Here is an 18847-nt window from a genome sequence, read left to right as displayed (position 1 = left end):
ACAGCCAGCATTTGTCAAGGGCATATTACATAAAAGTGGTCTCCTGTTTTCTGACAGAGTAACTGATCTAGTAACAGAAATCAGAGTAACCGATTTAGTGAACAAAGCAAATATTAGCAATGAGACAATTTGACTTTATTAAGTCTTTAGACATTGCTTCCACATAACATACCTCTGAGGTGATTGCACAGCTATTTGAAAAAATGAAGTCTAACCCCCTATGAAAGTGGATTCTTTTTGGAGCAGAACCTCAAAAGGTACTCCACTGTACATTCAGGTCTGATCAAATTTTTCAGAAACAAATTGAATAATGGAATAATAAATGCATATATAAATAGCAAGGGATACCAAGATGAAAAGAAGCATAAGGACTTTGTAAAGCATGGTCAGAATTCGAAATAATTCTAATAATTGGTCCAAATTCAATCCAAGTGAAGTCAAAACAAGTTAAAAGTGCCATAGTTCATAAGATAAAATCAAATGGAGAGGTACAAATAGAGCACTACTGCAGAGAAGGACCAAATTTATAAACTGCATATGAACTAACAATACAATATTGTTGCCAAAGGAGAAAGACCAAAACAACCAACAAAGTAAATATAAATAACTTTTCAGCTGTTGGCAAGTATTTATTGATGCTGAAAGAGTTGAATCCACTCCCTTAAAATTTCAGTTTTAATTTATTCCATGCCAATTCCCCATAGAATTCTAAATAGCCCTGCAGATATCAAGAATTGTAACCAATCCTGTTTATGAGGATTACAGTGATAACAATGGTCAGGGGTTAATCCTTCTCCTTCATTTTGTGTCAGTCATATCTTTCCAGTAACTCTGTTCCTAGATTTCAGTAGAGGGTTAGAAAAAGAAGATAGATTGTGGAAGACTTCCTACAGGGACTGACTTGGATGGAGTCAGTCCTTTGTGTAGCAACTCACACAGTGATGCATTTTGATTTGGTACAAACCAGTTTACAACACACCACTGTTTGAACTGTCAGTGCCTTCCTGGTGCCTCACACTGACCTGCAGCAGGGAGGCTGGAAGGGAACACAGCCAGGACAGCCGACCCCAGCTGGCCAAAAGGATGCTCCATTCCATATGATGCTGTGCTCAACAACAAAAGCTGGGAGAAGAAGGGAGCAGGGAGTGGGGGAAGACACATCCATTCAGAATGGTGGCATTTGTCTGCCCAACTAGCCCGCTTGGTTCCATCCATTACGAAGCTCCTGTCCTGGGATGGCTGAGCACCTGTCTGCTCACAGGAACTGGTGAATTAATTCCTTGTTTTGCTTTGCTTGCAGACACAGCTTTTGCATTCCCTATTAAACGGTCTATCTCAATTCATGAGTTTTCTCACTTTTACCCTTCTGATTCTCTCCCTCATCCCACCAGAGGGAGATGAGCAAGGAGCTGGGTGGTGCTTTGCTGATGGCTGGGGTTAAACCACACCACCACTGAATAAATTTTTACCCATCCAAAGTCAGTTATCTCTCTAATCAGTGGAGACAGGCTACAAAATAAGCATTTTAATTTGCAGCAAAGGGTACATAAAGAACATTTCTAAACACATTTATCAAGTACTGGAATACCTTGCTCTAGGGAGGCTATAGAACCTCTGCAAAGGAAGATCCTGAGCTTCGTACAGGATCCATTTTTAAGAGAAATTCGTGTCAGCTCTAGTTGAAATATATTTTCAGACGCCTCTAAGCTGCATGGATGTAAAGAGAAGATTTTCAGGAAAGGTTATTGTTTACATATTGATGCATTCAACTGTATTCAGTTGTACTTAAAGCATATGGTAATCCTGATCTGTAAAAAAAAATAAATATGTTTTAGATTAATGCAAGTTTTATCTTCATGAGTCCTCATAGTATACATGGGAAAATAAAAGTCAAACTCCTCTGCTCCTGAATGGTAATGGAGGGAGCACAGATTGTACTGAGTTGGGTGAGGAAGCACGTATTTATGGAAGTAGTGTTTGTGCACAAATCCTACTTCAAACTGGGCAGAGGAATGTGTTGGACTTCAACCCTGCTATGCAGTCAATTTATAAGAGCCAATAGTTAGCTAGCCAGGAGTTTAAAGTGGAAGCACTAACAGATGTCTCAAAGACAGAACTTCTGCCTCACTGACTGCCTCTGGATTCTAGGCTGAATTTTATGCTCTTCAGCCTCTCAGCAAGCAGCAGCATCAGGCAAGCTGTGTGACAGGGTATGGAGATGTGGGAATTCTACACCTCTGACAATCTGAGCTACACAGATAGCACTCCAGGGGCAAATATCCTTTGAAGCCTATTTCTGGTTACAGCAGTTTGGCTGTCTTGTTGTGCAAATATCAGAATGCCACTTGTTTGACTGAATAGTTTTTCTTTCTTAATGACATGTCCTCTTGCAAGGTTTTGATATCTCTACTTCATTTGTAACACTTTCCCTACAGGAATGTCTCACACCTAGGTGTTTGGGAATTTTCTCCTTAAAACAGCAGTTATTGGAACCATTTTAATTTCTCTTTTGGTGTGCCCCTTGATGGTGGTCATGAGCTATTACCAATATGGAATCACTACAACAACAATGAAGAAACAACCACTCCACATGAGTGATGGCACAGGACAAGATGGTGATGTTTCTGATATTTTTCTGAACTGTTCTGGAAAGCAGCTATTCACGTGCCTTTATGCAAATCTTTCACTGTTTCAGAGTGTGTTCAGACTGACTGTACTGTGCCATAACACACAGCCCCATAACCACCAGATTAGCTGGACAAATTAGGCTAAAATCTATTGTCACATTAATTGCAGTCGAGTACTTTAAATGTAAAAAAATACCCTACACTTTGATTGATGCTGAGTTGGTTGGACACAGTCAATTCATTCACAAAATACTTTGTGCAGTTGCTTTGTGGCTGCCAGGGAAAGGCTGAAGGAATCCTGAGGACAGTCACTACTCACTCCCCTTGAGGATGATCAGGATTTATTTTGGCTCAACTACTCCCTAACTAAGAGGGTTTGAAGTGTCAAGGGAAGCATTCTTTGTAGAGGAGAGGCTGGTGTGAACCAAATGGAATCAGTTTAATTTCAAGGACAGCTCATCTATCCCTGAACAGCTTAGCACAAAGCATTGCCCTGTGCTCAAGAATTAATGCACAGTCACATCTGAGTTCAGAATTGGGGCAGTGAAATAGGCATTTGAAGTTGTTTGCAGAGCCTCTCATAAAAACAGAGTAATGCTTGACTATCCTGTATCTATTCTGCAAGTGCTGTGGAGGGATATTGGGTCTAACTGCAAATGGAGAGGCATAATGCTTCCACTCGTGCCTGAAAGAATTATTTTATTACTGTTTATTTATATCAGAGACTAGTTTCAAGCCTGCTTTCCTTGTCAATTAAAGGCAAATTTCAAAAGTAAAAAAATTAGCCTTACAAGCCAAGAGCTACCTGTTTCTATCAAAAATACTCTCGAACGTGTAAAGATATTTTAGTTTCTCCACCTGGTCTCAAACTCTAAAACTGCCTTAGAGCTAGCTACCAGGTTAAAGAGTTACCATCTTCCTTACTGGAACAATTGATCATACAAGGTAGATGACTTTCTCTAAAAGAAGCAGAAGAAATCTATTGCAGGCATAAGTAAAAGAACGGAGAACAGACAGGACAATCCTTTCTCCATTAACATCAAAATCTATGCAATAGATTAACAATCCTTTTTTCAATCAGTAAATTACCATACTATAGCAGACAATAAAAAAAGAAATTTCAGACCTGCAGCAAATGTTTTAAAGTTGGGTTTTCAATTTGCAGATAACTGTCAGTAAGACAACCAAAGGTAGCAAAAAAAAATTAAATTGCAGTATTATTAAATTATATCCATATACTTTTCTGTGCAACCAAAGAATGGGCAGAATACTGGAAATAAAGGTGCATTCAGAAATTACATTAGTCTGACATGGGGAGAAGAATACTGCAGTATTGAAAGGCAGGTGCATTAGATGGTTCTCAGACTATCTAGAAGGCTAAGAATAATTCTCCTCTGAGATGTATTACAGACTGCAACTCTAACAACCTATAGGTTTTATCATGGCATAACCTCTCAAGATATGAAAATATGCTGTCAAAATACTTTCTGAGCTCTAGTAGAGTTCAATAGCAAATAAAAGGAAAATATGCAGTTCTGACCCAATGACAAACACATTGGGGCAATTCAAACACTCAAGCCTGTTATTCCACTTCTGTGCTTACACACCATGATTTGGATTAATATTCAGATTACTCTGGTATGTTCTCCACACATGGGTATTTTTTGCACAGCAAGCCTCAGTGAAACTAAAAGCTCCTAATAATCCAATGTGGTTATTCTTGTATGGCTCTTCTTGTTTGCAATCAAAAACAACCCACAACCCCAACTGCTCCCAAATGCTGGAATTCTTACTATATGTATTTAATACACAACATAAGCCACGACAGTCCAAGCTGCCATATATGTTTCTCACCCACACACTGTGGGACTTAGACCTAACCTTCATTAGGATGGAAGTACTTGGTATCTAATTAAAGCACAGATGTCACAGATCCACCAAAGCTCAGCTAAATCCATCTGTGTAGGTGTTTTCTTACCTTCTGTGAAAGTACAGAAGGAAACTGCCTGGCAAAAAAGACAGATGACAGATTGAGAAATATTAGAAAGAGGCTACTGAGAATAGATTGGCATGAAGAACCAGGTGAAATCAGGAAGGAGAGAATGTGCATGTAGGAAGAAGGGTCATGCAGCTGAGACAGGCAGGGACCAGGCTGCACAATGGAGCCCAGAGGAACTGCAGCAGGTGGGAGAATTCAAATAGCACCCTGCTCCAGCTGCTCCCAGGGACACTGCAGGAAGGGGATCTGCCCACAAAATACTCTTCTCTCTCATGCACAGGCACACACACACAAAGGAGCACAGAGGCACAATGCTCGGTGGGGTAACCTCAGTAACCCTGTCAGAGAGACACAAGCCCCTGCCCTGGTACCCCCAAGATGTCCCTGGGGAGACTCCACCACAGTGCTGGACATGATGAGTGAACAGGAGCCCCAAAGCACCTTGGGGACCTTGTGGAAGCACATTCTAACTTGGATGAGTGTGTACATAGAACTTAACAAGTGGTACTGAGGCGCCTTCCCCACTAGACTATTGCAAAACCTGCAGATCTTACATTTGTAAGGAAAAGTCTGGGCTTTTAGAAAGGAACATGCAACAAACAGAAAGAGCTGGTGGCTGGAAAGAATATTCAATTTGAAAGTAGCTCCTAGGGAGAAGGAGCTCTTCCCAAGGTACCGAATTGCCAGCTTGTGATTACTTTCCATCCTGCATTTCACCCCAACATTTCTACCACTCCCACTCTTTGCAACAGAACATTAGGTACCTGAGCTGAGAAGCCCTCTGAATGATGGCACTAATGAGAATTCATCATTGACCTTAAAAGGGAGAAATAGAGCTAGAGCTCAGAAAACAGCCTCTTCCCTTCTGTGGATATACAGCAGCCTCAGGATAAGCAGCTAAGGAGTAAATGGGTTTATTTGTCTTAATGTCCTGTCTCATTCTAATTACAATGCATGAGAATGCCAATTATAATGTTAAAATAATGATGTTTGATCACATATGCAAGAAACAAAACCCCATATTTTAAGATCCAAATCACAGACCTTGATCACTGCAGTTAGAGCACTCAGGCACCTATACTTATCTTTGTTAATGTGCCAGGTTCTGTAATATCCAGAAGACACAAAACAATACTGAAAAAAAGAAGCTTGGGAATAAGGGCAATGGCTAAAATAAACAGTGTCAGGACACAGGATCAACCACTGGCCTGCAATCATCTACTGTGTTTGTTTTCCTCTCCCTGGGTGGCCATGCAATGTCCCAGGAGACAGCCTAAGCCAGTGACAGTTCCTAAAACTCAGCGAGAAGCAGGCCACCCTCAGTCAGGGAAAACAGTTTAGATACATGGACATGAGCCATACTGTGTCACTTGTCCTTAGAACCAGGGAACTGACCCATTTGATTTATGAGTTAGACAAAACTGCAGAAGACAGGGATGCAATAATGAAATCATGCCCAACGTAAGGGTTTCCAGCTGCACTTCACAGATACTGTTTTCAATGTATCACACCATTTTGCCTTTCACTTCTACTCGCCAGGTACACCATGGGGTAGTGGAAGTCCATGACAGATATATGGACTGCCATGTAGACGATCCATAAAACATGGACTCTAAAGGAGACCTTAAAATTATCTCTGCAAACATTTTAAAGAAATGTAGGGTCAGACCTCACTTTTGGAGATCAACAGATATCCTCATATTGTTAGATTTGCAAAAAAAAAAATATTGTAAATCATATGTGCCATGGAGTTGGGCAAAGGAAGAAGAAAACCTGATGCTTTCTCCTACTTCACATATCTCACTTCTAGCCTTAGAGCTTTTTTTAAAGCCCTGACACTACATTCCAAGGGAAAATAGGGCTAACATGTCAAGCTCTACTTATTTAAAGTCCATGACTTCAGTCTCATCTTTATACAAAATTACCTCAATTATTTTTTGTTGAAGAATGACTTCTAGACAGGCTCCACTAATACTTGGCCTCACTGTGGCTGTGAAACCTGAGGTGAGAAAGGTTTTTTATACCCTTGCTAAAGCCAAATGGGAAAAAAATATTTAAATGCCTAATTCCCCTTTAGACAGAAAAATGATTCTTGATTTGCTCCAAAATAGCTATATCTTGTTCTTATTTTGCCTATCAGCCTGTTGAACGGTATTTTGGTATGCTGATATGTTTTCTATTTTGCCTATTGCAGAAAAAACAAATGTTGTGAACTGGTTTTCTTCCAAATAAACAAAAATGATCTTGTCTTATTTCTCCCTTTTACACCAAAAATCCTTCTTCAGTAAACAGATCAACTGAGCTGTATTCTCTCAGACCTAAAATAACTGTGGTTCTGCCAGATTCATCTTGCATTTACAAAACACAGAACACTCTGTAAGCTCTCTCTATATATACACTTTTAGTAGTTGCCATAAATTAAAACTGAAAATCCTTTTTATAGCTAAATATTTATTTTTGAAAGCATTACCACGAATGTCAGAAACAAAGTCATTACAACAATAATCTTGTTATAGAAACACTTTATGACTTGACCAATTTGCTTCAAACTTTCTAAAATGCATGGCACTCAGCTCCTCTGTGCTTCTCTCTATCAGCAGAGGACTGTATTTTATTTATGTGAGGCACCATTGAGGAAATATGTTAAGACTATATTTTTTTAATCCTGCTACCAGCTAAAGTTGCTCAAATCCTAATCCACTGTTACTTTTTAATCCAAATCCCTTCAATATTTTGCCTTTTTGTTTTGAAGAATTGGCATTGTTTTGTAAGGAAACATGCCTGCCAAAAATGATAGAAAGTCATGATATGAGGGTTTTTTTCCTTTTTAATCAAAGGTAGTGTGTCACTTTAGTAATAATTTTCTGTATTAAATATTTTTTTCCAGAAATCCAAAGGATCTCATAATTAACTTGAAACTGAGAAATAGTTTCAATTTCTGAGAATGTCAGAAGAGCCTCTGTTGTAGTGTGTTGTTAAGTTTCTTGTGTTATTCCCCCAATTTATGTATTGTTCTCCCCTATTATGTGTAAAATGGGTTCGTTCCCCCAGTTTTTCCCGCCAGTGCTAGCCTGTCAGCTAAGTTGCTATAGTAACCGCTATTCATAGTTGCCGATGTGTAATTGCTCCTCCCCTGGTTTCCCTTATAAGTGAAAGTTGTTTCTTCCCTAAGTCCAGTCAATCACTCCCTTTCTCCTCCCAAGTTTCGAGAACCTTCTCCTCTCTAGAGATAGTGACTAGCTGAAGTCCCAAGACACCTCCTTTACCTTTTGATTATTAGTCTCCATAGAGTGTCAGTTCTGTGAAGTTCATCCCCTCACCTTTCCCGATTAGTTCCGCCTGTACCCACCCCCCTCCTTTATAATCCTGTTTCACCCCCTATAGAGATTCTTTTTCCCGGTTAGTTTCCCCGCGTTTAGATGCCGCAACACCTTCAATAAACCGATGTTTAACCCCCGAGAAATAGTCAGCTCCGTTCCTCTCCTATACCAGCGGTGTACGCCAGTCCGCAGCCAGCACAGCCCGAGGCCATCAGACGCCGAAGGGTGCTAGCCAAGAATTGCAGAGGAGCGTCAGCCTTTCGCCCTCAGCTAGTCAGACTCTAAACTTCGGGCCACATATGCCCTCTTCTGCAAGCCTCCATTCTCTTTGACATCTGTGCAAACTAGGATTACCTCTAAATGGACAACCTCAGGGGCTGTGTAATAAAATATTCAATATTACATTGAAAATCAACTCTGAGGGAGTGCAATGAACATCAGAAGGGTAGAATAATCATGAAGAAAAGGTTCCCTTTTGATGCAAGATAAGCCAGCGTAACAACAATACATTGTGTGAAATTTTCAGAAACATGTTCTAAACCGTGGGTGGCTACTGCACTTTTGATGTCTGGAGTGGCTTTGGGATGCAGCATTCAAAAGAGCTGTCAGCTGAAAGTGGATGCAGCTGGAGAAAGTTGGAATCTGAACCTAGGAATGGCGTGGGCTGGCTGCAAATTACAATGAAGGCCTACACAGTGTATAAGCCTTTTGCTGCCTGAACCAATAACAGTCATGGTAGCCAAAGTTAAAAAAGAGAAAATAGTGGTTTTGTTTCAGTGGAATATAATGCCTCTACCTAAAATGGGAGCACAGTGATGAAAGGCAGCAGCACACTTCTCACAGCTGACCAGGGCTCAGAGCCAGTGACTGCATCAAAAAGGGTCCAGAGCTCCCAGCAGCCAAATCACTGAGCAGCCCTGACCAACAGTCCCTTCCAGAGAGTGCTCTGGCAGGACGGTGACAGGCTTCTGGCCAGACTGACTGACATTCTCCCAGCACCTATATTAGCAGACAATTATCTGACATTTAGGAACAGACATATATATTTATAAACCAGAGTTGCTGCTTGAGCCCTATCAGAGCCAGGATTCATTTCTTAAAGGGAAGCATTTTTAAAATACTTTAAAAAGCAATTGTATGCTGTTACCTTCTTATCTGACACACTACAGTTATAAAAAATTACCTCAGCTTTTTACAGGATTTGCATGCTGCTAGCATATTACAAAGCAGCTATACTGATGCCTAAATCCCTTGTATTTATTTAATTTCAGTAGCTGTGCACATTGCTGCTTTCCTTTGGCAAACGTGTGGATCTTCCTGGACACTGGTGTTTTTCAGATTCTGTTAACATGACATAATTTATTCCAGTAAAGTTTTAATTTTAGCTCACTGTGTAATCAGCATGTATCATTTTAATTATTGTAATCTCTAAGTCAGCCCTTTAAATACCACTCTCCACTGGACTGCATGTTCTGTTTAAAAAGTAAATAGAACACTCAGAGAAGGATATATTTGGTACATTTAGGACTAAATGCTATATATTTTGGTTTTACGTGGCAGAGCTCAATGTCCTTATACTTTTGTTATAAACAAATAAAGAATTTCACTTTCTAAATAAAAAGAGTGCATTTGAAACAGAGGATTCAGTACAATCTTACAGAGGGTTTATTTTAGTAATACAAAGAAATCGTTTGTGTGCTCTTCTACAAAGCATGAACATGTTCTGCTAGTAATTAGGAAGAAGAATACATATTGTTCAGAAAAATATATGATGCATTTAGATTTTCTAGCACGAAACCACAGCATCGCATTAGAGAGCAGAATTCATTTGTGTGTGTCAGAATCTTATGTCTTGTACTGAAACCAATGATGTGTGTGGCATGAGATTAATTGCTAGTAGCAAAACTAAAAAGTGATCAAGATAATGTATGTTTCTGGAATGCATTTCCTCCCCAAAACTAAATGAACTTCCATGTTATGGAAGCCGATTAAATCTGTTACATCCTTGTAACTCAGTATGCTCTGAGGATCACATTTCTACTGATTTAGCTTGTTTAGGAAGCTCCTTGTTTAACAACATACAAAGAAGTGTTTCTAAAATGTGTGCTTTATTTGTCAAAACTTAGCTCAGGACTCACATGACATCTATTTTGCATCAGGAAACCAACCAGTTTTGTATACTGTTGGTTATATATTTGTACCAACAGTTAACCAAAAGGATTTTGGAAAGTTACATCTGCTAGATTTGAATGTACACATGTATTTGTATGGTAACCCACAAAATATTTCTGTGGCGAGCTTCACCATTATTATTATTTTGCACACTATTTTAAATTACTTACTTATGATAGAATGATCTTGTGCTTTTGCTGGCATGCTAGGATCTCCAGTCCTGCTTATTTAACCTTACCTCCACAGGGTTGTTTACACTTTCAGAACCTGATTCCAATTTACTTTAATTTTCTCAGAGACTTTTGTATTTATAAAAGCTGAGCATCTAGTGACCTCTCTATTCCTGACATTTCCTTTACTCTCCACTATGAAAAAGAACAAAAACCCCAGTGTCCCATTTCTGTTCCAAAAAAACTAAACTGCTTCCTTCAGTGGGTTGGTCCTTGTAATTGAAAATGGCAACCAGATGTTTACAGAACACACAAGAAATTTTCCTTGGGGCCTTTAGTCTTTATAATTGTTTGCTAAAGTTAGTTGGATTTCATGGAAACTTGTCTGAGGCTGAAATAAACAGCAAGTAGGGGCTCCTCCTAACTGTATTCTGAAAAATTTAAAAAAAGGAAAAAAGAAAAAAAGTTAAAATTAATGTTTCCTACTCTTGTTGATGTATTTCTAACTCCACAGAAAACTATTCGCTAAGGGAGAAAATTTGGTTCTCTTAGTACTTATTTTACATGCCATCCCAAGACAAACATCTGTATTTCACAGTACACTATTTGCTTTCTACTTTCTCAAAGTTCAGCTGGCTGTTATCTAAGCACGACTGATTTTTGCTCCCTTCCCTTTTCCCCACTCTCATCAGGAATATATTCTCATAAATTTTGGGGGGTTTGAGAATATTTTGCATTTTAAGAAGATGCTCTAAACTACATATTGTTTGTTCCTCCAAGCTCTGAGTCACCACAGCTGATTCACACCTGAAATCTGTCCATCTTCTTTAGAAATCATCATTTTCCCTCTTCAGTTTTCTGTCTGCCTGATTTTCTCAAGGCTAGTTATATATTCCAAGAAGTCTGTGAGACCATCTTGTTACCCCACCAGGGGACTCACTACACCCAACAAAATCTCTTTACCTAATATTTCAAGATATCTAAGATTGAATGCTCCACAGCTCCAGGGAATCCATTTGATTACTTCACTAGCTTTACTCCAAAAACAGATTTCCTAATAACAACTTTGTTGTAGTACATCATGCCCTGATTACTACAGGCATAATGAACAGATTGTTCTTTTTTCCTTGGCAGCAGAATTCGTTAACACTTTGTGTTGACAAGCACCTCTGTTCACCCAAACATTCCAGCCTTCACACTCACTGAAGAGAGAGCACCACTGTGTCCTCCTGTCTCTAGCACCTTCTCTCATTTTCACTAATTTTGCTGATATGGTATGTCTTGGAAAATGAAAACCTGATGTCTGACAGTCACCAGCCATGGCCCTGGGGGCCTCTGAAACCCATGGCTGCAGTTTATTCTCTAGACTAATTAGCAGCTCTGAGGAAACGGTTACTGGCTGCACTTATGAAGGAGCACTGCTGCAAGTGCTTGCTGCTGGCCAGATGTCAGCAATTAAGCTGATACTTCTCCTACTTAGCCTCTGGTCAAAAGTATGAACAGGGAGGAAAACAGTGAGAGGTGATCCAATATGCTAAAGGAATAACAGAAAGACATACAGAAAGAGCATGGATTTCATCCTAGTTCTGACAGTGACTCGCACAGTTTCTAGCCTAGTTTTCTCCATCTCTAACTGATGTGGCAGCATTTTCTGGCCTTGTAACTCGAAGTGCGAAGCAAAGTGAACTGAGTAATTTTCTTCCATGAAAAACCTAAATTTTCTTTAAAAATTAATTTTTCCAAAGGATGCCTAGCAAATCAAAATGAAAAACTGACAAAGACTGATTCAAAAATTGCTTTTGGGGAAAATAAAATGAGAATTTTCTTTAATCTGTATCCCCCCGGTCACTTTTTCAGTCATGCAATATATAGAGAGACAAAAAACTTTGCATCACTCCACATCAACACCTGTGCTTGCTCCTGCAGCCTCATTTTCCCTGACATTCCCCAACACCAGCTTTTACCACAGGGAATGACCACCACTGTGTACAAAGAAGCAAAAAAACTCTCTACAGAGAGCTAAGAGGGGGGCAGCAGAGGCCTTATACTCCATAATATTACAATTCCCAAACCACCATTTTACAGAAAAATGAGTTATACCTGGATATATTCACATGGCTCTATCAGTGAGGGGGAATTTACTCCTTGCAGTAATACATAGTAGTGCCACTTTAAATACCAGACAGATCTCTTGACCCAAGCACATGAAGAGAAAGGCCAAGATTTGCTCAGATTTGCTCCCATGGGTCTGTTGTCTCAATCATCCCTTCCTGTTGCTGGTGCAGCTCCACCCAAGCACCACTCCCACATCTGCAAAAAGCTAGATCATCCTCATAGTTAGTTGCTGGAACTAGGGCTTAGTTTACACAGCCAAGTATTTAAACATACCATGCTCTTAAAATGGCAGAAAAAATGACATTATCCAGTGTATATTGGCAATGTCAGAAAATAAGAAATAACTATGGATCTAATATTCTTTGCAATATATGTAAATTTAAGTGTCTATGCAGTATATGATCCATACTTAACAATGTCAGGAAAATAGTAGGACATGAAAATGGTGTTGATTTCCATGGAAATTGACAGAAAAGCTAAATATTGAACAAAGCTAAGATGGTTTCAATACTTATCTTATGGAACAATAAATCATACAAAAAAATCCCAACCCACATCAATATTTGTACTGTAGTGATCTTTTTAATGGCATGGCTAAAATTTAATCTTCAATGGATGTCATTCAAACTGCAAAAAAGACGCAACAGTAAATGTTAAATACTTAACTGCAGTATTCTAAAAATAGGAAATGATCATGTAAAAGCAATACTATGAAAATGGTTTATGATTCCTTTTTAAAGTCCCTCATTGCAATTGCAAGAGCTTCCACCAAATTACTAACACTCTAAAGCAGCAGGGAGCATGTAATGTTATGATGTCCTCAGTTGTCAGGAGCCTGAATACCTGTGCTTTTTACCATGGCCAGACTGGTGGGCTACCACTGAGCTTATGCACAATCTTTTCCACTCCAAGAGCTAGTGGTAATGACAGAATTCTGCATGTTATTGCTGAATTAATTAAAATTGTTCAGTCAGATTTGTAACATACAACTGCACACATTTCTTGGAGCCTGACGTTTGCGGAGATTTGCATAACTATTAGTAAAGGTGAAGAATTGAGAAATGAAGGAAATGCCTATTAAGGGAGGGTCACCAAAGAGTAATGAGGCAGGCACATCCAGCAAAGGACAGAAAAACTGATGGCTCTGTAAGGAAAGATAAAAGTAGTTTATTTATCTTTGAAGATGTTATCGAGGCAAAGTATGGAATTCAGGAACGATTCAGGCAGCAGGCAGTAACTAGAAAATATTATTTTTGGAGGGCAGAAATGCCTACTAGAGAAACAAATTTCTGAGATAAAACCTTCCTTTTGAAGTATGTTGTGAAAATGTTGGCAGGGTAGCACAGAGTCATAGGGACACACACATCCTGGTAATCTTTACTGTGGTAACAGAGAGGAGAGCTTCTCAGACTGGAAAAACAGGGAAGAAGGCAGAAGACACTGGAAAATATTTGGCAAGCTCTTCTCTGGTATTTGCCACTCTGGGAGGATCTAAGGGGGCTCTGAAGCCAGGTGGCTCATCCCACTCATCTCTGATAGAGCAACACAGCTCTGTCCTGGGCTGAGGCAAGGAAGTCCAGAGGCTTGTACAGCTCAGTATGGCAAATCTCCCTTGAGAAAGCCTGGAAGTGCAGGGCTTTCTCAGTCCTCCTTCTGATCCTTTTATTATTTTCCATGAGATTGTGACACCAATTTCAACCCCCTCCAAGGTATGGCAAAGGCTTATCTTGCTCCAGAGGAGAGGAAGGAAGACCAACCCCATTACCTGGCAGACCAAACAAATGTGCCATTTGTAGATGTGCTGGCCAATACAACCTGGTACCTTTCTTATCAGCTGTTATGATGAGCTGTTTGCTCATCAGCAATTTCTTCTGAACTGCTTACTTCAAAACAGATTTACCACAGATACTTACTGGAGACACTGACTATGTCAAAACAGATTTCCCAAGGTAGTAATTCCAGCTCTCTGCAAAATCTGACTATTCCATCATCTGCTACAGTTCTAATGCAGTTCCACCTCTCTATCTCCATACCAGCAGCAGACAAAGAGATATGTTAAATTTACAGCAAACTGGCTCATTTAGGGCTGCTGCAAAAGGAAGTCTCAAAGAGCTCAGAACAGGCACAGGTATCATCAGTCCATGGAATTTTTCCTCCATGTGGGTTCAATTGCTAAGGAATGGTGAAAGCACAACTACTTTTTATTCAAGCAAAGCTGCTTGAGAATTCACTGACAAAGCTATTTTTCAGTGAAAAATTAGGGGTTTGAATAATTTATGTTTTACTACAGAACACATCTGTATGGATTTTTGATAGCAAACCCATAAACCACAGTCTCTTTGCCATGATTTAAAAAAAAAAGTTTTTTTTTCTTTTTAGCCAACTGCTTTCCAGTTACCAAAACTCAAAATGGTTTTGGTTGGTTTGTTAGAAGTGAAAAATTTCCACTGAAGAAAACTATTCCCCTGATGTTTCTCTCTGACTGCTATGAACAGTGCTGCAGTCCAGGTGTTGAGGATCTTTCTGGAAGATCAGTGAGCAGAGCTGTCACATTTGGGTTTCAAACAGCAGCAGAACTGGTCCAAAAATTCTTAGCAGGCCAGCACAAAAAAAAGTTAGGAATGTTTTGTGGTGAATTTTTTTCCATATATGACTTAGCTAGAGTCTTGGCTCTCAGCCATTCAAAACAAAAAAATCCTTTCAAATTTAGAGTGAGCTTTGAAAGATACATGAGTAAGAAAGACTGCACACAAATAAAAGCACCCGATAGAGCTGCTAAGAAATACCAAGTAATAAGAACTTACTATTTTTTTAGATTTTTCACAGCACTCATACTCTGTGTTTCTCAATTCATTATCTCCATATTTTTAATTGAGGCCTAAAGGAACATATTTTTAATAACACTTTAGAAAAATATTATACCAAAGAATAGCTCAAAATATCCTTCTCCAAAATAAGGAGTTCTATCCCATCCAGAAGAGTAAACCCCACCATCTATTAGGGAAGAAAATAAACTTTGAATGTAATTTGCTTAGCTGAAAGAAAAGATCATTGGTTTGGTATGTAGACATGCTCTATTATTTATTTCTTGTTTTTAAAACATAAACTTAAAGCTAGACACTTGCTTAACAGAGAATAGTTAAAGGCAGATTTATGCTGCCATGAAACAACAGTAGAGTCTTACTCTTTGCCTTAAGTTGGCAAGCATTTGTCTTTTTTACATAATCCAACATCTGCTGGAAGCTGTGGGATGTTTCTGGAAAATACCTGACCTTTTTATTATTTTTTTTTCATTATTATTACTGGAAAAAAACTACAGGAAGTACTGATTCTAGCCTGTAAAGTATAAATATCCACAGTTAAGCTCATTTCTGCAGAGGCAATATTTGAAGTGTAAAAACTGTACAGGAGAACTTCAATCTGAATTCAGCACTGTAGGAAAATCTAGTACAGTTTTTTGTGGTTGTTTTTTTTTTTTTTTTTTTTTTTTAAATAAATTGCAACTGAATTTGGCATACCCACTTTCTTGGCCATTTGAAACAAAAGTATCTCACAGACATGGTGCACATGGTCCCCAGAAATACCAACTTTTCTCTGCAGCCCATCTGACATTAGCAAAGCCTGTAAGACATGTGTCTTGCCACTCTGAGATGGAAAGTACTCAAGAAAGGAGTGGCTAAAAGGTGACTACAAAACTAGATTGAAGTAAGAGTGAGATTAAGACAATTTACTACTTCTTGGCAGCCTGCCAAAGAAAACCACATGTACCTCATTTTCAAGAAAGTTTCTTAGAGAAACTTGAAATTAGTGATGGAATTTTGAGCAATCTCAAGCATGCTAAGTAACTGTAGTTATTATCTATGAAATTATCTGGTTTGGTTAAAACTCAAAGGAAACCTGAGCTCTCTGGTAGCTCCGGAAGTATACTGCAAGCCTGAATGATGCAAAGTGTAAACCCTTTAGCACAAGAAATATACAACTACACCATTTTTCTTCTGGCAGAATAGCAGACTGTACACTTTTTCAGAGCCTTCCATTTCCTGAATTGACTTCCAACACCAGACTGGCATCACAGTTTCAGTTCATACCTCTGAGATGTCCAAGAATACTCAAACATGGTCATCACACATCTAACTGGTGCCCAAGCTTCTCTATCAAGTGCAGTGTAACTCTACACAATAAAGCTACAGTCCTTTGTGCAAGAGATCAGGATTCTTCAGTAGACGGCTTGAAGTGTGGATCAAATTTCAAGACGAACTAAGAACCAACAGTAATCTATCCCAGATTCAGCATCAAGTTCAAAATGTACTTGTTCTATATTGTGTTCTTTAACAAATTTACAGAACAATCAAAACATTAATAGCGGAAAAAACCTTCACACAAACAAGTTTTCTTTAGGAGAGAAAAGGATAAGGTAGAAAATGTAGTAGGTATGTGTTTTGTTATGAAACATTCTATTGAAAATCCCTCAGTTATACTGATGAAGTAGGTTTGAGAAGTCATCAAGAACCAAACTGATCTGATTTAGTTCAAGACTATGATGAACTACTCTGCTGCATTTTTTACAGAAGGATATAGCTAATGGAAGAATGACCTAACTGTGGGAAAATATCCACACATCAGAGAAGGGCTAGAATTTGGCTTCTATCATTACTTTTGTCAGAGTTTTTATGCTTTCTGTTTGTTGAAGAACACTGGATCAATTCTACATTTAGTGATCACACTTATTAATTAACATATTAACTAAGTCAAATTATTCTTACTGTGGTAAGGGCCCTCATGCCTCAGCTCTTCCACGAGTCCCCTGTTTCCAAGGACTGTGACGGTATATCCATGTTTTGCCAGGATGCGCTGACAGAGCTGACGGTCAGCTTCATGGTGAGCAGGAGGTGCATACAGAACTGCTCTTCTCGTGTGGCTTCCAAAGTACTGGAGAATGGAGGCATCGATCTACAGCAAACACAGTGCAAAGACAATGGTGGTGAGATAGGACATTCCTCAGCAGTACAAAATACAGTTGCTGCTTTTCACAAAACACAGCTAGTAACTTACTGTGGCAACAGTGAAAATAGTTCTAGCATGATTAATAATTCACTTTATATCAGGGACTTTGGACCACAAATTCCATTTTGTCTGCCTCTCCATTTTTTCTATCTTCAATTTGAACTGATATTATAAAGGTTTGAAAGCTCTGGTTAGGACTCAAGGAGCTTTAAACCATGATCTTCCCTTTGTGTAAACAACTTTTCCTGAAATCTGAGCTGCTCTGGTAAGCTGGTAACAACAGTTGTTATCTGTCTTTGACTGTGGCTGTGGTCACCTCAACAGAGAGGCCTTGGGAGGTCCCATGTGAATTGTTCCAAGGAATGTGGGTCCTATGCAGATGTAAGGGCAGGCATCTGAGCTTTTCTATGCAGCATTATTAAGAAAAATAAGAAGAGTAGTGGGGTAAAATCAGACAGAGGAATCCTAAACAGAACTGGAGATTAGTGCTCTAGAAAGTTAAATGTAACCTTGTCAGTCCTTTATTGACTTACTAGTCCAACATCATCTAGCCATAGAAGGACTGGCAGAGGGACTTGTATATAAGAGCAAGTGGAAAGGTATCTGATGTCCCCAATGAATTTCAAGGAACACTTGGATTATCTACCACTTACTGTCTTCCCATATACTGCCTAGGGACAATGGCATCCAGAGAAAACCCTTCCTCTCTCTCTACCCTGGGGTATGAGCTTCTTGAAAGAAAAAAACGGAGAAGAGACACCCCAAACACACAGTCATAGTGAAAACATAACATTAATTTCTGAAAAGGGCAAATCACTGGGCTGTTGCCATCAGATCTTTGTGTAAGGGGGATATTTTATGTCTTAAATAAATGTGGAGGCCTAACCCTCTCTGGAAGCCATGTGCCCACCAAAGCCACCCTGCCACTCCCCTTTCCAACCGGACAGAGGGAAGAATACACTGAAAGTCTTGTGGGTAGAGATCAAAATAGGGAGAGATCATTGATTGATTACTGTCACAGGAAAAACAGATGCATCTTGGGGAAACTGATTTGTTTGATAATAAATGGAATTAGAGTGAGATAATCAGAAATAGAACCAATCACCTTTCCCCCACCCCTCCCTTCTTCCCAGGTTCCACTTCTCTCCCAAATTCTCTACCTCCCCCTCAGCTGAGAAAGAGGAGCTGGGACTGGGGGCTTGGTCAGTTCATCAAACTTGTCTTTGCTGCTCCTTCCTCCTCAGTGGGAGAACTCCTCACACTCCTCCCCTGCTTCAGTGTGGGCTGCCTCCCATTGGAGACAGTCCTTCATGAACTTCTCCAATATGAGTTCTTCCTACAGGCTGCAATTCTTCAAACTGTTCCAGCGTGGACCTCTTCAACTGGACCCAGTCCTTCAGGAACAGACTGCTCCAGCATGGGTTCTCCATGGCCTGCTGG

General features: G+C 39.4%; 1 protein-coding gene across 2 annotated transcripts in view; it reads right to left on the bottom strand.

Annotated features, from left to right (window-relative positions):
* The window catches only part of CPED1 (cadherin like and PC-esterase domain containing 1), a 141151-nt gene that overhangs the window by 110516 nt on the left and 11788 nt on the right, over positions 1–18847 (bottom strand). For both annotated transcript variants that reach the window (XM_064702711.1, XM_064702710.1), the window contains exon 3: positions 17167–17353. In XM_064702711.1, the coding sequence (XP_064558781.1) occupies positions 17167–17353 (187 nt within the window). The remainder of the gene's footprint in view (positions 1–17166; positions 17354–18847) is intronic.

Source organism: Zonotrichia leucophrys, chromosome 1A (genome assembly GCF_028769735.1).
Source record: "Zonotrichia leucophrys gambelii isolate GWCS_2022_RI chromosome 1A, RI_Zleu_2.0, whole genome shotgun sequence".
Taxonomy (NCBI): domain Eukaryota; kingdom Metazoa; phylum Chordata; class Aves; order Passeriformes; family Passerellidae; genus Zonotrichia; species Zonotrichia leucophrys.
The sequence above is the reverse complement of the archived record's forward strand: the minus strand, read 5'-3'. Positions and strand labels throughout refer to the sequence as shown.